Source organism: Pelodiscus sinensis, chromosome 22, assembly GCF_052426305.1.
Source record: "Pelodiscus sinensis isolate ZL-2025 chromosome 22, ASM5242630v1, whole genome shotgun sequence".
NCBI classification, from domain to species: domain Eukaryota; kingdom Metazoa; phylum Chordata; order Testudines; family Trionychidae; genus Pelodiscus; species Pelodiscus sinensis.
Window position 1 is genome coordinate 23855662 of NC_143073.1, and position 27982 is coordinate 23883643.

Sequence of the window (27982 nt, forward strand, 5' to 3'; positions counted from 1 at the left end):
ACCGCGGGAGGGCGGTCAGGTGAGAGTTTCTCCTCGGCTTGGGCTCTCCGAAGATTCTCGCTGCTGCTTCCTTCAGGGCAGATGAATGATGCAACGTGACGCGCTAAGATGCATTTTGAAAATGGCTGCGGGCTGTTCGGTGAGTTTTAAAGTTTTTTAAGCTACAGACTAACTCGGCTCCCCTCTGAGATGCCTGTTAGGGACCCAGCCCTCTTCCCCACGGCCTCTGCTCGGTATTTAGGGTCACACGACTCCGGGAGAGGAGGCCTTTCTCCTGGATTTCGAGACCAGAACGAACCGATGTGGCTAACTAATCTGACCCCCTAGGCCAGCGTTTTTCAGCCAGTGGTAGGAGAACCCTTAGGGGTACTTGAGAGAAGTCTGGGGGATACGTCAGCACAACTGAAATGTAGAGAAAACTGAATTTTTGTTTTAAGTTTTACTGTGCTTTATTATTTTTGTACTTTTTACACCCAACAATTTAATCGCCTGCCTGGCAACGATTAAGTTGTTTAAACATATGTGTTGCAATAGTAGAAAAAAAATTGTGTCTGAAAACCGTAGGTACTTATAATTTTTTTTGAAAAAGAGGGTACTTAAATATTTTTTTTAAATGTGTACTTTATAAAAAAAAAAAGTTTGAGAAACACTGCTCTAGGTAACGCAGGCCAGAGACCTACCCTGAATTAATTCCTGGCTGAACTAGAGCAAATCTCTCAGAAAAAAATATCCAATCTTGATTTTAAAATTGCCAGGAATGGAGCATCCACCATGAATATTGGGAAATTGTTCCCACGGTTAACTTCCTTCACTGTTAAAAATTAACACTTTATTTCAGGTCTAAATTTCTCTATTTTACTCAGATATACAAAACTAGATTGCCAGACAGAAGAGAATGAGTCCCACAGTAAGGCATAGAAAATGGCAGGATTTTTGTATAGCTTTTACACTCAAATTTGGAAGAATCCTAACCCTGATGCATAATTCCATAGGCTGGTCCAAATCCCATATTAGAATAATGTACTATATGCATTTAGAGCTAATCAAAACTTTTCTGATAAATTTTGTTTAATTGAAAATGCAATGTTGTTAGAAATGTGGGGAAATACTTTTTCATCAACAAATTCAAAATGAACATTTTCATATTGATTTCAATTTTATTAGAAAAAAATGTCATGTTTTGATTTTCTGGTTTGGGATTTTTCAGATGTTTCCAACTTTCATGGGTTTAATTTTTAAAAACTTTTTTCCCCAGTAAAAGGGAGAAGTGTTTTGGGTGGTGGTTTTTAAAAAAAATAAAATAAAGGGGAAGGAGGAGGAAGAGGAGGATATGGATGGAGAACAAAAACAATCCAAAAACTGAAAATCAACTCCCAAAAATATTCATTTTAGAAAAATGAAAAGAAACAAAAATTGCGATTGGAATTCCAGTGAGCTAGTCAGTCTCCTCCGTGGGCAGGGTTACATCTGCCATAGTATGTTGGGATCTCTGTTGTGGCTAAGCAGCCAGGATGCAACACGAGAAATGTAGCTCCCTTGTGGAGCCTGTCCCATAAGGGACAAAGGGCCTGAGGCACCCAAACAACAACCCCCATGAGGCACTGGGATGGCTTAGTGCAGGGTTTCCCAACCTATGGATCAGGACCCAAATATGAGTCTCTATCACATGTCAAAAGGGTTGCCAAGTGTCTCCCCAGGTGGCTCTGCCCCCTCTCCTCCCCCCATTTTTGTATTGCCTTGGGTCACCAAGTCTTCCTGAATTGAAAAAATGGGTCCCCATCTGGAAAAGTTTGGGAACCGCTGGCTTAGTGGAAGATGGATTGACGTTGAACTGACAAGACTTTCAGTTTTGCTCTTGGCCTTCTGGCTTTTGGTTTTCTTGGGAAGCAGCATGGCCTGGGTGTTGAGCAAGACACCTGGTTGGGAATAGTGCCTTTCGCTCATTGAGCTCCTCATAGTTACAGGGCGCAAGCTGCAGGTGATGGGGGAATGAGGCAGTGCTGGGCTACCTGACAGATGATGGGGGATGCACTGCAGCGGTATAGACCGGGACTCTGGACCCACTCATGCATTGAGTCTGCCATTCAGAAAAATAAAGAACATCAGAGTGGCCAGGCTGGGTCAGACCAAAGACCCATCCAGCCCAGTATCCTGTCTGCCCACAGTGGCCAGTGCCAGGTGCCCCAGAGGGAGTGAACAGAACAGGGAATCCTCAAGCGATCCTTCCCCTGTCATTCATTTTCAGCCTCTGACACACAAAGTCTAGGAACATTCCTACCCATCCTGGCTAATAGCCATTGATGGACCCAACTTCCATGAATTTATTTAGCTCTTTTTTGAACCCTGTTAAAGTCCTGGCCTTCACAACCTGCTCTGGCAAGGAGTTCCACAGGTTGACTGCGTGCTATGCGAAGAAAAACTTCCTTTGGTCTGTTTAAAACCTGCTGCCTATTCATTACATTTGGTGATCCCTAGTTCTTATGTTATGGGAACAAATAAATAACTTTTCCTTATTTACTTTTTTCACACCAGTCATGACATACAATGTACAGTCAACCTGTGGAACTCCTTGCCAGAGGATGTTGTGAAGACCAGGACTCTTTAACAGGATTAAAAAAAAAATCTAGATAAATTCATGGAGGTTAGGTCCATCAATGGCTATTAGCCAGGCTGGGCAGGGATTGTGTCCTCCTGAGCCTCTGTCAGAAGCTGGGTATGGGTGGTAGTGGTGGTTCATTTGACGAATCCCTGTTCTGTTAATTCCCTCTGAGGCACCTGCCATTGGCCACTATTGGCAGACAGGATTCTTGACTGGATGGACCTTTGGCCTGACCCAGTATGGCCATTCTGATGTTCTTGTGTTCTTTTTAGTCTGCTGTGGCACATTTAGTAGATGTTTCCAGGGAATTATCCACAGTGACCCCAATATCTCTTTCCTGACTAGTAACAGCTAATGTAGCGCCCACCACTTTATATGTACAGAAGCTTCAGGGGGTAGCCAAGTTAGTCTGTGCAGGATAAACTTAAAAACCAACAAATGGTCTGGTAGCACTTTATAGACTAACAAAACGTGTAGATGGGATCATGAGCTTTCTAGGCACAGCCCACTTCTTCAGATGACCAGAGTTTTGAGTTTTGGATGTGCAGACCCAGAATAAATAGGGGAGAAGGGAGGGGAAGGAAAAAAAATGGAAGTGGGCAGGAAACAAGAAGCAGAAGGTATGTAAATATCAAAGGGAAAACCATACAGGCAAAACTGGTAATCTATAAGCACCTAAAAATTGGATAGGTAAAAGAAGCAGATAAGGATCATAGGATAGCAATTGGTGAGGAAGAGTACTAACACAAGAATCTACCCAGACAAAGAGATGTTGGCACCTTCATTGTTTGTTTGATAATGTCCCAGCCCTCCATTATCTCGATTGAGGCGTAGGTGTGAGAATTAAATTTGTGGATGAATTGTAATTCCAATGCCGCTCTGTGTATTTGGCTTATAGAATTGGTCTGTAACAAGACAGCCACTTGGAGATCTTTTAAAGTGTGACCAGGTAGACTGACGTGTCCCCAACAGGTTTCTGTATGTTCCTTTTGTAGATATCTGATTTGTATCCATTGATTTTTTTCCTGTAGGAACTATCCAGTTTGTCCAGTATATATTGCAGTGGGGCATTGCAGGCATTTGATGGCATAGATCAAATTACTGGATGTGCAGTTAAATGAACGTCTGATTTGGTATTTTATGTTGTTGGCTCTAGTAATGAATTCTCTTGTATAGATATTTGGACAGAGTTGGCACCATGGCTGGTTGCAGGGCTGGGATCCTGGATGCTTATGATGTAGTTGTAGAGCACGGAAACGGGAAAGAATTCATTTCAGGTTGGCGTGTTATCTGTAAGCGAGAATAGGCTTGTCCCCCAAGGCCTGTGAGGCTTTGTCTACACTGCCGGCTTTTGCAAAGTACAAAACCACTTTGCACAAAAACAGCTTGAATAGATTATGCAAATGAAGTGCAACAATGCTAATCAGTGCTTCATTTGCATATTTTGCTGGCAGTGTAGACAAAGCCTGAGAGTGAGGGGCCATTTTTGAAGATAGGTTACAGCAGCGTTTCCCAAACTATGGTCCGCGGCCCGGTACCGGGCCGTGGAAAATAAATGCCGGGCCTCAGCGTGCCTGGTGGCTGCCGGCCCTTTGGTGGAATCGGGCCCTGCACCCGGCAGTGCCGGCGAGTGATGAGCCGGGGCTCTGCCCCAGCACTCTGCGGGGCTGGTCTCTCCCTGGCTCCGCCTGGAGTGGGCCCCGCCCCCGCACATCCTCCCGCCCCGCCTCCAGAGTGTCCCCCTCGGCCCCGGGCATCCCTGCCGCCAGTGTGCGGCGTTGCACGTGGGCGGGGAGGACGCCCGGGCATGACGTGACGTCACGGCCCGGGGGTTTGGAACCCGCGGGAGGCACGTGACGGGGCCTGGCTGGCTCCGGGTTCGGCCTCTGGGGTCTGAGCGCGGACCCGGCCCCGCAGCGCGGAAGGAGAAGGGGGGGAACCGGCTCGTGCGGCGGAGGCGAGGGAAGGAGAAGGGGTTGGGAGGGGAAGGCACCCAGGGACAGGGGTGCAGGAGAGACAAATGCCGGGGGCCAAGTGCAGACCATGAGGGAAAGGGTGGGTAGGGCGGTGTCAGGGGGAGGGGGACAGGGTGATGCTGGGAGGGGGGAAGGGCACTGGGGGCTGGAGGGGTAGGTGTTGGGAGGAGGCTTGAGAGAAGGGGTGGGCATGAGGAATGTCAGGTGTGAGGGCCCAGAGGGGCAGGAGGGGATGGAGCAGAGACTGGTGAGGGGGTGGGTATTAGGGATAAAGAGGGCAAAGGGAGGCACCAGGAGGGTGCAGGGCTAAGGGACGGTGCAGGTGCCAGGGGATTCTGGGGTGCGAAGGAGGGAGAGCTGGCCACCGGAAGCAGAACTGGACGGGGGAAGCAGGGCAGGCTGGGGAGATTGGGGGGCTGGTGGAAGCAGGGCTGCCGGGGGGTGTGAGCAGGGAGCTGGCCGGGGCAGATGTGGGCGGGGTGGGAGAAGGGGTCGCTGGCAGGAGAGCTGGACGCAGGTAGCGGGGCTGGCCAAGGGAGATTGGGAAGAGAAGCGGGGGAGAACTGGCTACCAGGGAGAGGGTTGGGGGAAGTGGGGCTGGCCAGAGGCGCAGCAAGGAGAGCAGGGGGGAGGAATGAATCGGCCTGCAGGGAGTGGGACCCTGTTCCCCTCTCCCCCCCCCCCCCCCACAAAGCACAAAGCACGAGTTAGTCTGGCACAGGGATTCTACTGTCATCCCCCCCCCCCCCCCAAACCCCTCGAGTAGTCGCGATCTATCTGGCTGGTAGACACACTCATGCAACCTGAGCACATTTACCAGCCAGGCAGTTCGAAACTACAAACTGATACATCTAGTAATAATACAACTCACCTCCTGAGAAAATACCAGACATGTTATGTGTCTGGTATTTTCTCAGTTTGTTTTTCATGTGTTTATATTTTTGGGCTGCAAAAAGCAGAACTGAAAAAAAAGGGTTCCAGTTAAAATAAAAAGTTTGGGAAATGTTGGTCTAAGCAGCTTTCTGTCTGTCTTACAGCCCATTTATCCAATCCATATTCCTTAACTTGCTGGCAAGAATATTGTGGGTGACCATATCAAAAGCTTTGCTAAAGCTGGCACTGGGAGATTTGGGAGGACCAGAAACAACTTATTTGAATATTCATCATTTGATTAATGAATATGCAAATATGCAAATGAACATTACTGGTCCTCCAAAAGTTCGTGAATGGATTTACTGGTCCCCGTGTCAAAAAGTTCAGGAACCCCTGAGTTACAGATTGGAGGGGTTTGAGATGTGGACTGTGGGTAATAAGAAGTGGACTTTTGTTATTTTCTCTTTTGGTCTGTCTTGAAGTAGTTCATGTCTGGGTACTTTTTTGGCTCCATCAATCTGTCGTTTCACTTCTCCAGGTGGGTATTTCAGTGTTAGGAATGCTCTATAAAGATCCTGTGTAGAAGTTTGTCTCTGTCTGTGGGATCAGAGCAAATCCGATTGTATCTTAGGGCTTGGTTGTATACAATAGATTGAGAAGTGTTGAAATCCTTGTGAAATTCTTCAGGAGTCTCTTTTCTGTGGGTCAATGTGATGAAGATGTTATCCATGTAGTATAAGTAAAGTAGGGGTGTTCGGGGGTGAGAGCTGAGGAAACGTTGTTCAAGATCAGCCATAAAGATGTTGGCATATTGTGGGGCCAAGCAAGTGCCCATGGATGTGCCGCTGATTTGAAGATACAAATTGTCCCCGAATCGGAAGTAGTTGTGGGTGAGGATAAAGGCACAGAGCTCTGTAATCAGGTGTGCAGAGCTGTGTCACATTACTGCATTTTAAGGGGAGCAACCAGATCACTGCTGCACCCATGAGGGGGTGTTTGCCCCAAACGTTGGTACAAAGGGGGCCATGTGAGGTGTCAAATGAAAGCTTACTTTCTACTGATTCTGTATATGCTATTCGTATACTTGTATATCATCTGTATGTGGAGTTATAAATATGTACTCTGTGTTGATGCGGGAAAATTCTCTGTCTGAGGCAGAGCAATGAGCCAGGAATGTTTGCGCAGTGGCTATGCTGATGAGTGAGGTTCCAGGGACAATAGATCTCTAAATGCCAAAGACACACCTGGGGAATGAATCTAAAGGCCTGGCCGCTGACCATGTGACACTCCAGCTTGGAAGAGACCAAGGAGGTATATAAATGCCATGTGGCATCCTCCATTTTTGTCTTCAGCTCAGCTCTTAATCCCAGAGGCAGCCTTGCAGGGAACCACGAGCCGGAAAGAACTGTGGACCCATCCTGACATGGGATGTACACCAAAGACTTTTAAGCCAGCAGTTACAACATCTCTGCTACAAGCCTGTATCGAGAACTGGGTGATTCGATGCCTGTAATGTATGATACTTTAACAACCTTACTCTCATGCTTTTCTTTATTTTGGTAATAGACCTTTAGATCGTGGATTCTAAAGGATTGGCTCAGCGTGATTTGTGGGTAAGATCCAGAGTGTAAATTGACCTGGGAACTGTGGCTGGTTTCTTGAAGAACCCGTTTGGGGTAGGTGAGATTGGGTTCTATAACCCCTCACCTGTGTGTTAGGCCAGGGGCTGATTGCGACACGGAGGGAACTGGAGTGTCAGAGGGGATTTGCTCGTGAGGCTTCAGGCTGGCCAGACCAGCAGTTGAATCACTCGGTGTGACTGGTTTGTGGCCTGTTTGGGAAGGTCTCCAGTCTGGGGCTGTACGGAGCCCCGAGTTTGAGCAATTCTCCCTGAGCAGATGCCCTCAGCTGTGCCCAGATCTGGCCCAGTCCGTCACAAGCTGTTATTGGGGATGGTGTTCCTGATGGCCTGTAATCTGTCTTCATGTGGAATGTTGGTGTAAAGAGCTTCTACGTCCATGGGGCTAGCTGGTATTTTCGGGTAGATTATTGATGTTTTGAAGTTTCCTCAGGAAGTCAGGGGCATCACAGAGGTAGCTGGGAGTGCTGGTAGCAGGGGGTCTGAGGAGGGAGTCGATATAGCCAGATAATCCTGTGGTGAGTGTGCCAATGCCTGAGATGATGGGTTGTCCGGGATTTCCAGGTTTGTGTATTTTGGGTAACATCTCTTTGTCTGTGTAGATTCTTGGTTTAGTACTCTTCCTCTCTTATTGCTATCCTATGATCCTTATCTGCTTCTTTTAACTATGCAATCTTTAGGTGCTTATAGATTACCAGTTTTGCCTGTTTGGGTTTCCCTTTGATAGTTACATATCCTCTGCTTATTGTTTCCCATCTCCTTCCTTTTTGTTCCTTCCTGCCCCCCCCCCCCCCATTTATTTTAGGTCTGCACATCCTAAACTCAAAACTGCGGCCATCTGAAGAAGTGGGCTGTGCCCAGAAAGCTCATGATCCCATCGACATGTTTTGTTAGTCTATAAAGTGCTACCAGCTATTTGTATATGTACAGTTGGGATCATAGATAACTGGTGCCTAAGGTGTTATGCTTGTAAGAGGGACATGGGAAAAGGCAATACGCTGTGTTTAGTGAAAATGAAACATGAAAAGCAGCATATTCATTCACGCACATGGGTCCTGCTGATGTTCTTATAGTTCCCGGTCTGTCATGGCTTGAGTCAATCTAGTGGCCAGTTAGATTGAACACAAGTGAGGAGTTGGGCTCTGTCCGTCATGATCCAATGTGCTGAGGCTCTGCAGGACTGAACCTGGAGAGCCATGGGAAATCACCCCATTCTTACACTTACATGTTCCCACCTGACTTTGTGGGTTTGCAATGTCATGCTGCAATCAGCAATGTTTAAGTGGCCAGAGTTTTCCAATGTTATCCTTTAATGGTTATTGTCAGGCTGCCCACCATTATCTCTCATTTGACATTTCACTGTTCGGGTGGTGGGGGGATCTGCCTGTCTCCAATGATTGTCAATTCTACTAATTTGTTTCTAGCACTGAGTACAACGTGTGCTTCCTGGCTGGCTCCAAGTTTCTCACATCTTCTTGATCATCTGGACGTGTGTGATGGCTTTCACACTTACCCTTCCCTAGGCATTCCTCCGCCACTCCCAGCAAACAATTGAACAGAGCATTTCCTGTTAAATAGTGTTACGGGCAGAATTACCTGCTAGAAATGATCACGTAGTCACTCAAAGCATAACAAAAGAACCTTACACAACTGAGTGTGCAATGCAGACAAGAGGCACAACTCCATTTGTGATGCTAACGAGAAGTAAGACCTTATAGCAAACACTGGCTAATAACGAAGCATGGCTGGCGGGATGAAAGAGAAGCAAATAGGATGTTTATGCCAATCACTTCATAGGACTTATTGCCATCAATATACTTATATCCTTATTCCAACACTAAAATATTACATTTTGCCTACAGTGCGAAGAGGGGGTGCAGGGAGGGCCAGCCATAGGAGCAGAGAGGATGTATCTGGGCACCTCATTTATGGGGAGAGGTGCACCTCCCATGCACAGCCACAGGTCAGCCATGGTTCAAGGCAGTGTTCCCTGCGAGCTGTGCGCTTGTGTGGCCCCTCAGGAGAGATTCCAGTGCTGCCCAGCTGACTAGCAGGGCACCCACAGCTCAGTTTTCTTTCTACTTGTGGTGCACATTCACACATGTGTCAGTGCACATACCAATATTCCACACATGGATTGAAATGATTGGAGGGAACATTGGATGGGATCGTGTTTTGCCCCGTGCATCATTTTTTTTTTCATTTCCCAAATTTAGCACACTGAGGTCTCTGAATCAACATTTTTTCAGTGCTTGCAATGATTAGGGGTGCGGAAGAGCTTCTATAGGAGGGAAGAGAATAAAACTGGGATGTTTCAGCTTCGAAAAGAGACAACAAAGGGGGGATTGGATAGAGGTCTATAAAATAACGACCAGCGTGGAGAAAGAGAATAAAGAAAAGTTACTTACTTCTTCTCACAGCACAAGAACTAGGGATCACCCAATGAACTGAATAGGCAGCAGGTTGCAAACAAACCAAAGGGCTGTAAGAACGGTCATATAAGGATTAGAAGGGTATTTCCTGGATCAGCTCGGGGGGCAGTGGCAGGGATAGAACCCAGCTCTCCAGTGCTGGCATTCAGGTTCCTCAATCAGCTGCCATCTTTCCTCTTTCTACCAGCCCCTGCCTCAGACACAATACATCTTCCAACGTCTGTTCTCCATAAGGCAAGGGCCCTACAGAGAATAGCCTCTTCACTACACTGCCCTGCCCCACTCCCGGTCCATCCCGTAGACTGAACAAGCCCTGCTGATTTTGATTCTGCAGAGCAAGAGAAAGGGCAATCAGGTTTGGGAATTGCGGTTTTGAAGTTCTGATGATGCTCTGGGCAGAATCCAGCTGTGCTGAGCATCTTGCCCTCTCTTTTGCAGACATCAGCCTGACTGCAGCATGATGAGGTTGCCTGCCCGTTGGCTGGTTCGCTTGGTCACACTGTGGGCTATCAGCAGTGAGTATCCTGTTTTGCTCTGCTGCGCCTCTGCAGACTGATTTGGTGTCTCCTCTGTCCCCTCGCTTGTTGGCCTGTGAAAATTCAGGCACTGGAAGCATCAGATCAACAGCCTCCAGCAATAGTACCTGAAAGCAGCTGCAGCGTATGCAATAGTAGGGTGTACTGGCATGTATTTGCATGTATACACCCACACGCACACCCACACATGTACACAGCCTTTTGCCATGGGCTTCTGTCCTACCCTGAAGACAGTCCCTCGCTCTGAGATAGTGCTGGAGAAACAATTCTTTTATTACAACTGTGAATTAAAATGGCCTTTTCAGATGAAAGACAAGACAGAAGAATAGTCACTGAAAAGGAATTTATCTTAAGCATTTACAAGACAAATGACACTAAGCTGGGGAGAGAAGTAGATAAGCTGGAGGGCAAGGATAGGGTCCAGAGTGACCTGGACAGATTGGAGCTAGCCGAAAACTCAAAAAGCAATAGCAAAATGTTTTTTAAGTACGTTAGAAGCAGGAAGCCTGCTAAAAACCAGTGGGTCCCCTAGACGATTGAGATACAAAAGGAGCAATCAAGGACGATAAAGCCATTGCGGAGAAACTAAATAATTTCTTTGCTTCAGTCTTCATGGCTGAGGATGTCAGGGAGATTCCCAAATCTGCACCGTCCTTTGTGGGTGATGAATCTGAGGAACTGTCCTGGATTGACGTGTCTTTAGAGGAGGTTTAGGAACAAATAGAGAAACTTAACATTAACAAATCACCGGGACCGGATGGCATTCATCCAAGGGTTCTAAAAGAACTCAAATGGGAAACTGCAGAACTATTGACTGTGGTTTGTAACCTATCCTTTAAATCGACTTCCGTACCTAATGACTGGAAGATAGCTAACTCGACACCAATATTTAAAAAGGGTCCTAGAGGCGATCCTGGCAATTACCGACCGGTAAGTCTAACTTCAGTACCAGGCAAACTAGTTGAAAAAATAGTAAAGAATAAAATTGTCAGGCACGTAGAAGAACATAATTTGTTGGACAAAAGTCAACATAGTTTCTGTAAAGAGAAATCATGTTTTACTAATCTCTTAGGGTATGTCTACACTACCAACCTAATTCGAACTAGGGTGGTTAATGTAGGCAACCCAAGTTGCAAATGAAAACCAGGATTTGAATTTCCTGGGCTTCATTTGCATCTTGCCGGGCGCCGCCATTTTTAAATCCCCGCTAGTTCGGACTCCGTGCCCGTGGCTACACGCTGCATGGAGTAGGTAGTTCGGACTAGGCTTCCTATTCCGAACTACCGGTAAACCTCGTTCCACAAGAACTAATGGTAGTTAGAGTTCTTTGAAGGGGTTAACAAACATGCGGACAAGGGGGATCTAGTAGATATAGTATACTTGGATTTTCAGAAAGCCTTTGACAAAGTCCCTCACCAAAAGCTCTTGTGTAAATTACATTGTCATGGGATAAGAAGGAAGGTCCTTTCATGGATTGAGAATTGGTTAAAAGACAGGAAACAAAGGGTAGGAATAAATGGTAAATTTTCAGAATGGAGAGGGGTAACTAGTGGTGTCCCCCAAGGGTCAGTCCTGGGACCAATCCTATTAAACTTATTCATAAATGATCTAGAGAAAGGGGTAAGCAGTGAGGTGGTAAAGTTTGCGGATGACACTGAACTGTTTAAGATAGTCAGGACAGAAGCAGACTGTGAAGAACTTCAAGAAGATCTCACCACACTGATTGGGCAACAAAATGGCAAATGAAATTTAATGTGGATAAGTGTAAAGTAATACACATTGGAAAAAATAACCCCAACTATACGTACAATATGATGGGGGCTAATCTGGCTACGACAAATCAGGAAAGAGATCTTGGAGTTATCGTGGATAGTTCTCTGAAAACGTCTACACAGTGTGTAATGGCGGTCAAAAAGGCAAATATGATATTAGGAATTATTAAGAAAAGGATAGAAAATAAGACACAGAATATGCCCCTGTATAAAACTATGGTACGCCCACATCTTGAATACTGTGTACAGATGTGGTCTCTTCACCTCAAAAAAGATATTTTGGCCTTGGAAAGGGTTCAGAAAAGGGCAATTAAAATTATTAGGGGTTTGGAACGGGCCCCATATGAAGAGAGGCTAAAGCGACTGGGACTTTTCAGCTTAGAAAAAAGGAGACTGAGGGGCGATATGATAGAGGTCTATAAAATCATGAGTGGTGTAGAGAGGGTGAATAAAGAAAAGTTCTTCATTAGTTCCCATAATATAAGAACTAGAGGTCACCAAATGAAATTAATGGGTAGCAGGTTTAAAACTAATAAAAGAAAGTTCTTCTTCACACAGCGGGTAGTCAACCTGTGGAACTCCTTGCCAGAGGAGGCTGTGAAGGCTAGGACTATAATAGAGTTTAAAGAGAACCTAGATAAATTCATGGAGGTTAAGTCCATATGGCTATTAGCCAGGGGATAGAAATGGTGTCCCTGGCCTCTTTGTCAAAGTCTGGAGATGGATGGCACGAGACAAATCGCTTGATCATTGTCTTCGGTCCACCCCCTGTGGGGCACCTGGTGCTGGCCACTGTCGGCAGACAGGCTACTTGGCTAGATGGACTTTTGGTCTGATCCAGTATGGCCGTTCTTTTGTTCTTATGAGGTTTGGGCCAACAGAAATCTGATGAGGTTCAACAAGGACAAGTGCAGATTCCTGCCCTTGGGATGGAAGAATCCCAAGCATAGTTACAGGCTGGGTGACTGACTGGCGAAGCAGCAATTTGGTCCAACCCAAACCCTGACCTTGCTTTATGCTAGGAAAAGAAGATGCTGCATACCAAATGTAGTGGTCCTAGCTCTTACCGTTTGGGAAGAGTTCTTGAACAGCAGGACTGACACACATTTCTAAAATATGTGGTTAGATTTCCATGGTGGGAAGAAGAGACATTTTTGACCTGATCCATTAATCAGAAGCTAAGGCTCAACTAATCACGGCTATTTAAAACAAAGGAATATTGTGATTTTCAAACTATATATTATTTATTAATAACAAACTTCGTAACCACAGTGTCTCGTAAGAAACGGGACATAACTTTTACCTGTGTGGTAGGTTTTTCCCATGAGACATGATAAGTATGAGGGGGAGAGGAAACTAAGGATGAAATGAAAAGACTAGCACCGACCTTTGCTTGCCTTTCAGGGGTTGTTGGGACTCAGTCGCCCATCACTGCTCAGTACGGAAAGAACGTTATCCTGAACTGCAGCTTCCTGTCCATACCTGGGGTCAGGTTTCAGCGCTTGAACATCACCTGGCTGAAGGAAAGCGACAATGGACCAGCTCTCCTGGTTCACCAATACTACTGGGGCATGGACCGACTGTACAAACAGGACAAGGGCTACCAGGGCCGCACAAAGCTTTTTCCAGAGCAATTCCCGGAAGGAAATGCGTCCCTGAGACTCCGTAGTGTCTGCATGCAGGATGAGGGATCCTACCGCTGCTCTGTCGAATCTGAACTCCAGTCATCTTCCAGGACGATGTCCCTCTTTGTGATCAGTACGTTGGCGGTGCCTGGGCACTTTTCTTGCCTCTGACGAGCTTCCATTCCCCAGCGCGGACTCGCCCTGTCGAGACCCTGGCCCTGGGATCCCATGGCTGTGTCAGAGGCTGTGTGATTCTCCTCTTGGCAAGGCTGGGGGGTAAATCATTGGCAGTGCTGCATAATTCAACTCAGATGGTGCCTGTTGGACACAGCCCATTGTAAGACGAGGTGCGGTGCTGGGCCGCTCTCAGGAGCCAGCCTGCCAAGCCACCTCGCCCAGCCCCACTTGTGCTGGAAGAGAAAATAACGAGAAAATAATTGTGTGTGCTGTCTGCATGAGAACTGACATGCTCTTGTTTAACGAGAGTAACTGGGCTCCGTGCATCACTTTAAATGGGAAATGCTTCCTGGTTCTGGTTAACAGATAAGCCCCTGTGGGCAGGGGCTGCTCCTTTGGGGGCCGGCATGCAAATAAGAATGGGGGGGAGGGGAACGCAGGTACAGATAAATAATGTGCTGCAAATTCTTCTTCGATGATGGAAAATCTGTGCACAGGCTGTGTGTGGGGGTGTGCACTGTTGTGTGTGTGAAGAGTGAGGTGTTCGGTGTATTGTGGCCATGGAAGGTTTCAGAGAAATTAAACAAAAACTTTTTGCAAAAAGCGAGTCTGGGGCTGGGATGAATAATCCCAATTTGCTTCTCTCTAAGGGGAGGCTGTGGCAGAGGAGACCATCCGTGCTCAGGCTGGGGAGGACGTCACCCTGAACTGCTCCATTGGCCCAGTGTCCAACCACCGGTTGCTGAACATCACCTGGAAGAAGGGACCCGAGCTCCTAGTTCATAGCTATTTTTCTCAGTGGGACCAGCTGGAAAGCCAGGCGGAGGCTTTCAGGGGCCGGACCCAGCTGTATCCAGAGAGATTCCCCGAGGGGAACGCGTCCCTCAGACTGAGGAAGGTCTGTCTGGCAGACGAGGGCTTCTACACCTGCCACGTCAAGCTGGAACAGGGCAGGTTTTCAGTGCGGATCCGACTGTCCGTGCAGGAAGGTAAGGCAGCCCCTCCTCCATGGTGCAGCACAGCCCCAAAGCTTGGCCACCAGGACGCTCTGAGCCGCTCAGACGTACTAGTGAGTTGTGAACTAGCCATAACTGCGCAGGGCAGAGGCTGGGGCAGCTCAGAGAGGTACCGGGATGTTGTGCAGCCCTAAATAGCACCTGAGTTGGGGGAGGGGAACGGGAGGGTGGATGGGGCTGCACAAAGGCCAGAGCAGATGGAGCCGGAAGAGGAGAGGGTGGGGGGACTGGGTGAGGGAGGGATGGGGCTGGGCAAGGGGGCAGTGGGAATGGAGGGCTGGGTGAAAGGGTGGGAACAGGGTGAGGGAGGAGTCAGGGCCAATGGGGGTGATCAGGAGGGCCATTGGGCCTGGGCCTCAAGGGGGGGCCCTCAAATTTAGACCTTGGTTCATTTGTCTTGCACAGAAAAAGGCTAAAAAAAGAATTGGTTAAATACGTAAATATTCAAATTACGTCTCACCCCTTTGTTGGTGCCTCATTTTGTTGACAGGTCTCGTCATTTTTTATTTTTATTCTGGCTGGGGCCTCAAAAGCAGGGCCCCTCTGGACCTCTGACAGGGTCTGGGAGGAGACGGGGGGCTGGCTGACAGAGGACAGGGAAGGGGGGGAGGCAGCGATGGGGGTGCAGGGGGCCAGGCAGGGAGAGAGGGGGTGGGGGCTGAGTGTGGGGAGAATGGAGAGCGTGGCTGAGAGGGAGATCCGGGGGGCGGGGATATCCCATTGGCCAAGCTGGGCGTTGTGTTCTCTGATGTGAGGAGGCTGCAGAGCCGCTTGCTTAGGTCAAAGGGAAGGATTTTAAAATGTTCCCTTGGGAATCTCTGGTCTCTCGCAGCGCCTGAGAATGGCCGCCTCCTATGGCTTCTGCTTCTGCTTCGTGTTCTTCTAGTGTGTGTTGGCCTATGTGTAGCGCGGATGCGAGGTCACCCTTCCATTCTGAGAACACCCTTAGCAACCCCGCCATCAGGACAATACAACACAGTCCAGCACTCGCCTGATGGCAGGCCCCAGGTAACTCTCCAGACATTTGGATTTCCTGCTGTGTGTGTGTGTGTGGGGGGGGGGGGGGGGGGGAAGTCTGAGCTGCTACATCAGCACAGCTGTTTGCAGCGCCGCAGACCCGCGCTCTGAGACTCACTGCAACAAGCTCCACCGCACAGCACAGCCTCCCCTTTCCAGTCACAACCAGACTGGTGCTAGTTTACAGGTGGGCCATCTTGCCCCTGGAGCTCACAGACATCTGCTGCCGAGTAGCAGTCACCTTCTCACACATTAGCCTCTCTCTGCATCCACCCTCAGTCGCTGGCTCCAACTGCCCCTGCTTTATTCTCCTAGAACAGATTGTGGAGATCTGCTCTTCTGTGTATTAGGCCTTGGCTACACTTAGGGGAAAAATGACCCTCTGTAGATCGAGTTTTCAGCGTTTGATTGAGCGGGTCTAGTAAGGACCCACTAGATCAAATCCTGATGGCACCCCTGTCAGATCCCAATACACCTTAGAGTCGTGAGGAGTAAGGGAAGGTGACAGGAGAGTTTCTCCCATTGATTTCCTGCTGTGGGGCTGTCCCAGAAATTCGGTTTTAAAACATATGGACAAATGTTTTGCCATAAAAAGTGCAGCTGTGAACAGGGCCGAAGGGCAAAGTAAGCTGGTGCGGCCTGGTGCGATGCACCAGGAACCGACGGGCCGTCTGGGGATGCAGCTGTGGCTGCTGCTGGTCACTGTATGTTGGTAAGGCTCCCATGACAGTGCTGGGCATGGGCAGCGCATCCGAAGAGGTCCCAGCTCCGGTGGGTGCAAGCCAGTACCCACAGCCTCCTGGTAGTGCAGCCTCAGCGCAACCAGGCTGCAGCCCCAGTGCTTAGACAGCACAGCTGTGCACCCGCCAGCTCTGGGGATGCAGTGGCCAGACAGTGCCATTGCCACGCCCTGGCCAGCCCTGAGGACCTGGCAGCCAGGCAGTGCAGTCACTGCTCCCTGGCCAGCCCAAGGAGCCAGCTCTGGGGAGTGTTGGTCACACTCTCCGTCCTGAGCTCCCCCCCTCACACTCCCAGCCATAGAAATAGTCTTTAATTCCTCCCACTAAGCACTTTTCTTCCTCTCCAAATGTGAATCTTTTCTAGAGGCCAGCTGGGAATGGAGATCCAAGATGTGAAACCTGTGGGAGCATCCAGAGCAGCTCTGAAGCAGGGGACCATGAAACGAGGCTGCTGAACCCCAGTGAAGAAGGTAAAATAATTCTGTCTGTCAGAAGGTGGAGATTCCAGCATGAGCCCCACGTCAATTAGTCCAGTGGTGAATTCCCCTCACTGCTAAACAATGATGCCTTAATTCCAGCCGCAATCTGTCTAGCTTCAGCTCCCGGCTGCTAGATGGTCAGCCCTTCCCTTGCTTGAGTGAAGAGCCCTTTCTCCAATGTTTGTTGCTCGTGGCTCTTCTCTGGCCCCTTCTCAACATGCTTCTCGAGTAACAGGCTTCCGGGCTCCAGCTAGTCAGCAACATGCATATGAGCTTTGCAAGAAATGTCCCCTCAATGTGAGATATTGGTACATGCCTAGGCATTGTCCTGCTGGCTGGAAGGCAGCACAGTGTGTTCTCTCCCGGCTCTTACCGACGGGAAGTGGAGCAAAGTGGATCCAAGTTGCTCCTCTTCCTCCATCACTGCCAGTGAGGGCGGGGAGAGGGGGGCAGATCCCAGCTGCCAGCACTGGCCTGTTGCTTTAGTCCCCCAGGGCACATCACTGGAGGGAGGGTGTTGGGGGAAGAGGTGGGGTAAGGTAGAACAAGGGGCAGAGAAGGCGCAGAGAGAGGCAGGGTCTGGAGTGGATGGGGGGGCTGTCCTGGCCCTTCCCCAGGTTGGGGGATTGGTCATGTAGCTGGCACCCCCCCATGCTTCCCCGTCATCAGTCGCCCCGTCCCAGAGAACGATGCCGAAGCCTGTATCACGTGCAGAGAGTTTACTATTCATCCAGTAACTTTAAAATCAAACCATAACCAAACCGTTTCTCCTCCTTTTTGAAGACTGTGCCCAGGGGTCCAAGGAACAGCTCCTGAGTCCTGATGCAGACAGTGCCGATCTCCCTGAGAATGGTGGTGAGGAACTGGGGGCTGCTGGTGGAACAAGAGACCTTTCAGACTCATCTTCAGGTTCTCAGGAGTCACCAGCACACACTACGTGTAATATCGCTCTCCTGGGAGAGACGGGCTCTGGGAAGTCCTCCTTCATCAACACAATCTGCGGCTGGTTGGACGATGATGCTGATGCTGCCCAGACTGGGGTGATTAACACAACACGGGACACGAAGGGTTATGAGCATCCCAGACACCCAAACTTTACACTCTGGGACATGCCAGGAATCACACTGGGAAAATTTTTACTACAGAATGACATTGATATGAGCAAGTATGATGTGTTCCTTCTCTTCTCCTCTGACTACTTCACACCCCTCCATGCCAGCCTTGCCTGGGAGATCCAACAAATGAAGAAGATGATTTATTTTGTGCGCTCCAAGGTGGACTTGAACCTGTTCAATAGCCAAAGTAAGAAAGAAGGAATCCTGGAGGAAGTCCGGAAGACCTGCATAGACAGCCTGACAGAGGGGAAGGTCCATAAACCGCAGCTTTTTCTCCTTTCTTGCATTGATCACGACCAACATGATTTTCCTTGCCTAGAGAAAGTTCTTGGCTGTGACTAGACACTTGAACTGGCTCCATTAGGAGGTTTGTATCCCTACTGGAAATCAGGACCTGTCCTAACACCAAAACATCAGGAAGTGAAATTCTTCCCGTCTGAAAGGACCCCCTCCAAGGTAACAGAGACCTGTCTCTTGCCTGGCCATGGCCCCTTGTGCCTTGAGACTATTTGCATTTTGTGCCTGGCACTAAGGAACAGCTTTCAAAAGCTACAAGAAAGGAAATCTGGGCACTGAAATGCACATTGGGGAGAGAGTGTCCTGGTTTTTAATGCACTGAATTGCTTGAGTGTCTGTTGGGAGGCCAACGGCCACACCTGGATCCTTCACCACAGAGGCCAAATGACATGCTTGTGTCAGGACTGACGAGCCCCAGCCAGCCTAGCTGTATAGGCTCTGGATGCATGTTGTAAATTTACTTTGTGTGTAACTTATTGCCATAATGTGGCCTGGTTATCGTGGCCAGTGTGTGCCAGTCAGCATCTCTCTTGCTCTGCCCAGAAGGCTGAACAGCCAGCACTTCCCGCTATGCCCCAGCGCTCCCGGCACCTCCTCCCTGAGGGCTAGAAACACCGACACCCCGTACCCGTCTGTTTCAGCAGGCCCATCCATTTGGATCTGTCAGTGCTCACCCCGCCTAGGAGATGCCTCGCCGCTGTGGAGCATGTTCCCATGTTCAAAGGATCCCACCTGCGGGCCGCGTGTTGAGTGGTCCTGCTGTTAACCATTGCATTGGGGCATTAGCACTGTTCTTCATCAGCATTAAACCTGCCAGGTGCTTTTATTATTAAACCAAGTCTTGTGGTCTTATTGGGCAGTTCGATTGGAGCCTACTGCCTGGGTGTGACAGGGTGGGATGGGACCCCGGGCTCTCTGCTGCAGGCTTTGTGACCCCACCTCAGAAAAAAGAGCAGTGGAGAAGTCTTTCGAGCTCCTGGGAGCGGCTGCATGAGAAGCAGCCAATCAGGGCCCAGCACACTAGTATAACGAGAGCTGCTGGGCCAGAGCCATGGCCAGCATGGTGCTGCCAGGAACCAGAGGGCACGAGAAGAAGCCCGTTGTCGGGTGCTGGGACTTTATCTGGGCAAAGCCCATAGAAGTCGATGCAGGGCCCTGGAGAACTGGCCCAGGGCATTAGAAGAGAAGCAGATGCTGACTGAACAGACAGCTGCTATTTCCAGGGACCCTAGGCTGGGACCCTGGAGCGATGGGTGGCCCTGGGGGAAAGAGGGTTGATTGTTCTGAGGCACCTCGAGGAAGGAGCTGAAGCACAGTAGCCCGATGAGAGGGGGAGGATGTGCTCCGTGGCAGGACACTGCTCAGTCCCACAGCAGGAGGCAACAGGGGGCAGGCAGGTACACTCGGCTAAGGGGGCGCCCCTGAGAACCGAGTGAACCTTGTGACAGTCTGGTCAGAGCTGGTGCAGCGCTCAGAGCCCACGTGCACAGCTTGTGTGATTCTCTGCCCTATGGCCGGAGGGGCCTATTGTTCATTTGCTGCAAGGAGCTCCTGGCCCTGCGAGACCATGTATGGCAGGGGTGGGCAAAAGGGCCACTGCAGGCTGGAGCTGGCCCACCAAGCAGGCTGATGGGGTCCACAGAGGCCCTGCCACTCCCCTGCCCCCCAGGCCAATCAGATCTTGGGGGGGGGAGCACCCAAAGTCTCCTCCCGCCCCGCTCCCACCCTGCAGTGCTTCGAAATGTCACACACTTCTTGCAGGTAGGGGGCAGAGTGGGAGGAGACTTCTTCATGTGCCCCCAGCCAAGCTCTGATTGGCTGGAAAGAGGGGTGGAGCATGCAAAGTCTTCTCCTACCACCAGGGGCGCAGGCACCTAGAGGGAATCATCAGCTGGGTCAGAACATCTGGCGGTTGTCTCTGTGGGAGGGGTTGGGGCAAAGACTTCACGCTCTCCACCACCCCCAGACCAATCAGAGTTTGTGGGTGGGGAAGTACTGAAGTTCTGGCCCCGCCCTTTCTGCCTGCGACCCCACCCCTTCCAGGGCAGCCCGGGGCCACTTAAAAATGTTCTGAAGTGTCCCCTGGTCAAAAATTTCCCACCCCAGCATACAGGGCTTTGGAGGCCAACGTGGCTGAATTGAGGGAGCTAAGACCGGCAAAGAAATACGTAGCTGAGGTTTTTCTGGGACACTGTAGAACTCTCCCACCTCCGGTCAGACAGCCCCTGTGCTGTTAAGGAGGGTGAAAGGCTCAGGGAAGGAGAACAGTCAACTGGAGCAGAGGGAAACGCTCCCATAGTTGGGACCCTCCTTCAAGATGAGGATCTCTGGGGGTATGTCTACACTACCCCGCTAGTTCGAACTAGCGGGGTAATGTATGCATACCGCACTTGCTAATGAAGCCCGGGATTTGAATTTCCCGGGCTTCATTAGCATAAGCGGGGAGCCGCCATTTTTAAATCCCCGCTGCTTCGAACCCCGTGTAGCGCGGCTACACGGGGCTCGAACTAGGTAGTTCGGACTAGGGTCCTATTCCGAACTACCGGTACTCCTCGTGAAACGAGGTGTACCGGTAGTTCGGAATAGGCACCCTAGTCCGAACTACCTAGTTCGAGCCCCGTGTAGCCGCGCTACACGGGGTTCGAAGCAGCGGGGATTTAAAAATGGCGGCTCCCCGCTTATGCTAATGAAGCCCGGGAAATTCAAATCCCGGGCTTCATTAGCAAGTGCGGTATGCATACATTACCCTCCTAGTTCGAACTAGGAGGGTAGTGTAGACATACCCTTGCTGAGGTAGGGAAGAGACAGGCATTAGTAATGGCAGATTTGATCATTAGAAATGTAGATAGATAGATTTGTGATGACCGGAGAACCGTATGGTGACTTGCCTGCCTGGTGCGAAGGTTGCGGATCTTGCAAGACATCTAGACAGACTTATGCATAGTGCTGGGGAGGAGCTGGTGATCATGGTACACGTTGGTAATAGTGACACTGGAATATAGAAGAGAGGTCCTGAAATTTAGGCTGCTAGGCGGAAGTCAAGGACCCCCATGGTAACATTCTCTGAAATGTTTCCAGTTACATGAGCAGGCAAATTAGGTCGACAGAACGGCAGGGTCTTAGTGCATGAATGAGACAAGAGTGTCAGGAGAAGGGGATTCGATTTATTAGGAGCTGGGATAATTTTGAGGAAAGGGGCAGCCTATGCAGTAAAGTTGGGCTCCACAAAAATGAACATGGAATCAGACTACTGGCACTTAACATTAAAAAAGTCGTTGAGCTTTTAAACAAAGGGCTGAGGGAAAGCCAACGGGTGTGGAAGAGCACATGGATCGGACAGAGACATCCCTCAGGGGACAGTCTATTAATGGGGATTGTCTGTGTCCTAGTAAGGAGGGGAAGAGGGAAAAGAAAAGACAGGAGGGTTTGATGAGAAATGAAAGTATCCCATTCAGTTAGATCCCACTAGCTGGAGTTACCCAGCATTGCTTGGTCCCGCTTCCCACCAGCAGATTCGCTCCCTCTCCCCCTTCCCAGCCCAGCTTCCTGCCAGCCGCTCCCTCCCGTTTTCCCCTGGCCTGCCCCGCTCCTGCCAGCCGCCCCCACACTCCAATCTCCCCAGGCCAGCCCCGCTGCCCCTCACCTCCCCCCGCCAGCTCTGCTTCCTGCCCCCCCTTCCTCCTGGCCAGCTCTGCTCCCCTACCAGCCGGTTCCTCTCCCGCCCCAACCCCCTGATCCTGATCAAATGTGTCCGGTATTTTTGTTTAGACTACCTGGTGATCGTAGCCGCGGGGGGCAGGGCGGGTGCTCGAGCCATTGTGCGTGTGGGGTGGGGTGGGGTGAGTTCCGGACGGTGCTGGGGGCCGTAGGTGGTAGGCAAGTGACCTAGGGTGGGCGGGGCTGCCCCTGCAGCACAGCATGGTGGGTTATTTTTGATTTTTACAGGTTGAGATCAGGCCCAATTGGGTCCAAAAGTACCTTAAACCCTTCTCCTGGAGGAAAGGTGATCCCATGCAAAGTTTGGTTGCGGTAGCTCTTACAGTGTCCAAGTTATTAGAGCACAAAGGTACAAACATTCTCCTTTATAGAGTAGATAATGGGCCCCTTTGAATTCCTATGGATGCGCCAGCTCCACGCAGCACTCAGGGTTGGAGGGTGGCCCGTGTGCTGTGGTACAGGTGGGCTAAGGGCTGATTATCCTCAGTCCCACCCCTTCTTGGGATGTGGAGCCAGACCCTCTCACCCCTTGCCCCAGGTCCCGCAGTGACTGTCGGCTCTGCTGTGAGCTTCTGAGGCCAGCATAATCTGCCTGGAGGTGCAGGACCCACCAAAACAAGGTTGGAGCCTTGTCACATTATAGGTGAAGGCTAGAAGTCCAAATACTTAGCAGGGTGAACTAGAGGGCCTCGTACTGAATGAGGAGCTCAAGATAACAGGCACCACAGACCCTTGGCAGAGGGAGGGCGATCAATGGGACACAAACAGCAGGGTACTCTGTATTGGAAGGACAGAACAGGTCGTGCTCGTGGGGGAAGGTCACGATAATGGGAACGAAAACCGAATCAAATGAAGCAAAAATCTTAAATGAACCGAAGTGTCCTGTAGACTCTCTAGGGATAGTAATTCCACGTTCTCACTACAGACAGCAGAATGTCATCGACCAGGATGGCAACAGTGACAGAAATGCTCAGGGAGGGTAGAGCGCCTATAAATATTTTAAAAAATCATTTTCTGCTTTCCCCACAATAACTGGGTTCACGTCACCTCACGATGGGAGTCAGAGAGAAAGTTTCTTGACAACTTAAACGGCTGCTTCTTGGAGCAGCTGATCCTGAAACCCACAAGAAGGAGCAAGAGACCATCCCAGATTCCTTAAATGATGCCACTGCTGGGAGACAGGACACCTGGGTTATGTTGCCAACTCTGGCAGGGGAGTGGGGTCTAGTGGTTAGAGCAAGGCACAAGCCAGAAGCCAGGACTCCTGGATGGTTAAGTGGGGTGGGAGCTGCCATTGCAATTACAGTGCACCCCAGAGGAATCACCTGTCCCACTTGTGTTCAAGGCTTATGTGTTTCCGTGAGATCTGTCTGTACACTGGGCCCAACCCTGCCTATCCTATGATATCTGATTTGGTTAAATTCCAGGCTGCTGCAGGAAATCTTTTCAGAGGATTTTTACAACAATCCAACCAAACCTGCTTTTCTCAAAACCCGACTCTGCTTAAGGTCAGTCAGGCATTTTTGTCCAGCCTTTTTGTACCATTCAAGTATCTGGCTTTGTGCCTTGCTGCTGTAACTAGGGACTATGCATTCAGACCTGTGCTCAGGACTTTATTACGTGGTAGTTTGTCCTGACGCTTGTTGCTTTCACTTCCACTCTGACTCCGAAAGGCACGGACAGGAAGGACAGAAAAAGAAAAGCAATGTCGTGTTCTTTGCTTGACTTCTCCCCGGAGCTCAGACTGTATGAATATTTAAGACTGGAAGGTAAGACAATCTCCTCTGGTTTGTGCCTTTTTAAATTATTCTGGTGCTGTATTTTGTCACTTGCTGTTGTTTGCTTAAAAGTTGAAGGCTTGTTTAAAATGGCTATGTGGCCCTTAAAATGGCTGCCGAGTATGAACCCACTGTATGGATTTTGTGGTTCTAAAGTGGGGGCAGGGAACTTTTTCTGGATCGGGGGCCACTAAGCCACAGAAAAATCAGTTGGGTGCTGCAACAAGTGAGAAGCAAAAAAAAAAACCCCAAACCAAACCCCTCTCTGACGTGGCCCCCGACAGAGAAAGAGACAGACTCTCCCCACATTACCCCCGCACACCAGAGCCTAGGGGGTCCAGGCTAGTAGATTTTGTGGGCTCCAGCCCCACAATGGAGAGGCGGGGAGCTAGAGTACTAGTGCAGGCTCCCAATGCTGAGGGCCCCCTGAGCCTCAGGGACTGGATCCAGGCAAGATGATGTCAAAATAATCGTGTGTGCAGAGTTGCGTGTGCCATGTGAGTACAATATTCCTGTGTTCGCCATGGGTAACATTTTCAAGAGCACCAGAAACTTAGGGCCAGATCCTCAGTGGTTTTCAGACAGGGGTATGGAAGTCTCGTCACGGGTATGTAAGAAAAATCCTGTAATACCAGACAGCATATTTTGTTTAGTAAGGTTTGGCAACTTACCCATAGCTACACTGTGACTGTTTCTCAGCAGGAAGTATGCATAAATAACATTATTTGGAAAGGGAAGTGCTGCCTAAAAAGTTTGCAAAAGCATCGTTCTAAGGTTTTCATGCTCAAAAGTGTCACGTTGCATGATTCTTTCCACTCTACTTTCCTTTTGTCAGACCTTTGTGACATTCTGAATGTTGGGGGTGCTGAAATGATCCGTGACAAGTGACAGATTTCTTATCTTTAAGACAAATCTCTTCAGCTGTGTTTGAATTATAAAAACATGTTACTTTTCCTACCAAGTAAAAATATTGTCAGCCATGCATTTTTTTTAGCATAGAATATTTTGTTTTAAAAGAGATAAACTTTAAAATGTGATACAGGGTACAAGCAGTAAAGTCAACTCATTACTAAATTCAGGGCACACAGAGAACCGGCATTAAGAAAGCTATGAGTTTTTTGAAAAGATGCCTTGCATTCTTGTGTTCACAAAGGTCTTTTAAATAACTCTGGTTGAGTTAGAGGCCTTAGACTAAGCATAAATACTGTAACTCAAAACCTTACAGCATTAGTAAATTCGCTATAAAACAATGTTACACATAGCATTGGCCAATGTATTTCAATACACAACATTTTAATCAAAACAGGCCATTTTTCTAAAATGAAAATGTACATGCATTTTAAATAGTTTTTTATTTTTTTAATGAAATTGTCAAACAAACTCCCCTCCCCCTCCCCCGGGAAATGGTTTAATTTTTAGTGTGATCCTTTCTATTTTCCCAGCTCCCCTTTTTCTGTAACAAAATAAAAAGAGGGGAGAGGCAATAAAACAGCCATCACTACTGTCATGGCTCCTTCCCCACTCTGGCACGATAAATGCAGAAGTGGGGGCCAGCAAGTGTACCCCAAAACCTTATCTACCAGGCTTTGGTATAAAACTTCCCCTCAAAATCTTAAAACCCTAGATTTTGGGAATAAAATTTCCGCTGCCACCACCCAAATATTAAGAAATAAGCCAGGGAAGAGATCACTTGGGAAATCTCAGCCCTAAAGTACAAAGGAGGACACACCATTAACCAATGCCAGGTTAATAAAAAGAAAAGAGAAAGCTTTTATTATCACCACAATATTCCTGTTGCACGCATAATGACTAGATGGAAAAGTAACAGAATATGCTCATGGAGAAACTCCATAGGCCTAGAACTTAGTTAGAAAGAAAAAGCCAAACATCTTTTAAAAAGTGCACAGACCACAGATCCCATACCCAAACCATAAAACAATAAAACCTAATGGATTTATCTAAACTTTACCCTACTTACAGAAAGAGAAGAAAGTCTTTTCTTGGAGGGAGGGAGAGACATGCTTGTCTCTCTCTGTAGCTGCAGAGCCACTCTCTCAGGGTCAAAAGAGTGGTCTGACATGGTTTGAGTTAGCTGGATGTCCACTTTTCACAGGTGTGGCCACGTTTCCCGTGGTCCCATAATATTTGTTATTGTAGCCACGAGGCTACAGCCTCAGGGTTCTGTGCTGTTATTCAGCTCTAATTTACCCCCAAAGAGTCTTCCCAGAGCCCAGTGAGCAGTGGAAATGTTGGTCATGCTGCTAGAGAATATCGACCTCCCATGGTCCAGCAAATTTTCTGGTTCAGCACCAGTCAGGTCCTGAGGGCACTGGACTAGAGAGGTGCAACTTGTAATAATAATAATAATAATAATAAATCTGCTCTCTGTTACACATACAGGAACAATGACAGAGATGACTTTCTTCTGAAGCAGAAAAAAATGCCATTGATGCTATTGTGATAGCTGGAAGATCAAAAGCTATGGCTGTTGTTCTGAGGAAAACTTGGACATACTCAGAAAATGCTGCTCTCAACATCGCCGTGATCGGTGAGTGCGGCTCTGGGAGGTCATCATTCATCAATGCCATCCGTGGCCTGGATGATGAAGATGAGAATGCCGCAGTGACCGGAGTTGTAGAAATTTCACCAAAGCCAGTGCCGTATGCATTTCCTACACACCCTAATGTGACCATATGGAAACTGCGGTTGATAGGGGGCCCAATGTTTGAGGCAGGGAGCTACCTCCAGCAGGTGAATTTCAGCTGCTATGACATCTTCATTGTCATTGTCTCCGAACGGTTCCGACTCAGTCACTTCGCCCTGGCCAGGGAGATCCAGAGGATGGGGAAGAAGTGCTATTTTGTGCGCTCCAAAACGGATGTGGATTTGCAGTGTGCCGCACGACGCCGGCCATCCAGCTACAATGAAGAGGCGATCCTGCAGGAGATCCGAGAATACTGCTGGGAGTGCCTGCAGGAAGAGGGGGTGAAGAACCCTGAGATTTTCCTCATCTCCAACAGGTATTTAGCCAGGTATGATTTTCACCTGCTGCAGGAGACTCTGATGGAAGAGCTCTCCAGTGAGAAAAATCACGCTCTTCTTCTTGCCCTGCCCAGCTACTCCAACAAAATCATAGAAAAGAAGAAAGAAGTCCTGAAGGAGGGGATTTGGCGGGTAGCCGCTGCAGCATGTGTTGGAGCCCTTGTTCCTATTCCCGGTGTCTCTGCTGCTTGCAATGTTGCTGTCTTAGTAAAAAACACGAGGAGTTACAGCAAGAACTTTGGTTTGGATAGAGATTCCTTCTCCAGACTCTCAAAGCGATCACAGAAATCCACAGAGGAACTGGAAAGAGCTATTGTAAAAACACGACTGGCTGAAGAGATAAACCAGGCTTTTGTAATCACATTACTGGCCACTGTTGCTTTGGCATTAGCTGGTTCCTTCTTTTTGTGGGTACCTGTGATTGGCATGGTCGTAAATGCGGGGCTTACTTACAAGGCTTCTTACAGAGTCTTGGATTCATTTTTGGAAGATGCTGCAGAAGATGCTAAAAATGTGCAAAAGAAAGCTTGGGATCACGAGATTCCAGCTCCAGCAAGAGTCTCAAAGAAAGTCAGTTAGCCCAAACTTTGCCTTTTTCTGTAGCCGTACTGGAAGGCCTCAGGACTATTACCTACCAGCTCGATCATGTAAAATAGGATTTAAAAAAAGAGTTAGAAGGTTGGATTGCACCTGCAGGAACAGGAATTTGTTTAGTTGCTGCCACAAACATAGAAGTTCTGGAACATGGTAAATGTACAAAAGTGTGGGAGGAAAGAACATTTGCACTGCATTTGTGAAGACCAAGCACTGGAGGACCATGATGAGTGCTTCTTCCCACCACCTGGGAATTGGTGTCACTGTTCTTGCCCTGTTCTCTAGGAAGTTGGTTCTCTTGTTGTCTATGAGGGTAAAGCATGCAGGTGTGTATGAACAAGCTGTAGTATGGTATTGATTAATGCAGTGTTTTCCAACTTTTTAAAAATAAAGTACCGCTTTTTCCAAACAAACAAACAAACAAAAAATAAATAAATAAATTTGTGTGTGTGTGTGTGTGTGTATATGTGTATGTATATATATATATATATATATATATATATATATATATATATATATATATATATATATATGTACCCCTCGTACCTACAGTTTTCA

General features: G+C 48.6%; 1 protein-coding gene across 1 annotated transcript; it reads left to right on the plus strand.

The window, feature by feature from the left end:
• LOC142819709 (uncharacterized) lies at positions 1-27892 on the plus strand. Its single transcript, XM_075908277.2, has 8 exons — positions 1-139; positions 9958-10034; positions 13232-13585; positions 14280-14618; positions 15478-15653; positions 16767-16872; positions 17665-18330; positions 26211-27892. The coding sequence occupies exons 2-8, from the start codon at positions 9977-9979 to the stop codon at positions 27407-27409; spliced, it is 2898 nt and encodes a 965-aa protein (XP_075764392.2). The 5' UTR covers positions 1-139; positions 9958-9976; the 3' UTR covers positions 27410-27892.
• The last annotated feature ends 90 nt before the right edge of the window (positions 27893-27982 follow it).

Excerpts from the sequence above, each read along its gene's own strand:
- LOC142819709 (XM_075908277.2), top strand. The coding sequence starts at position 9,977 with ATGATGAGGTTGCCTGCCCGTTGGCTGGTTCGCTTGGTCACACTGTGG. Across the intron at positions 10,035-13,231 it reads CACACTGTGGGCTATCAGCA|GGGTTGTTGGGACTCAGTCG; the intron begins GTGAGTATCCTG and ends CTTGCCTTTCAG. Across the intron at positions 14,619-15,477 it reads CCGACTGTCCGTGCAGGAAG|CGCCTGAGAATGGCCGCCTC; the intron begins GTAAGGCAGCCC and ends GGTCTCTCGCAG.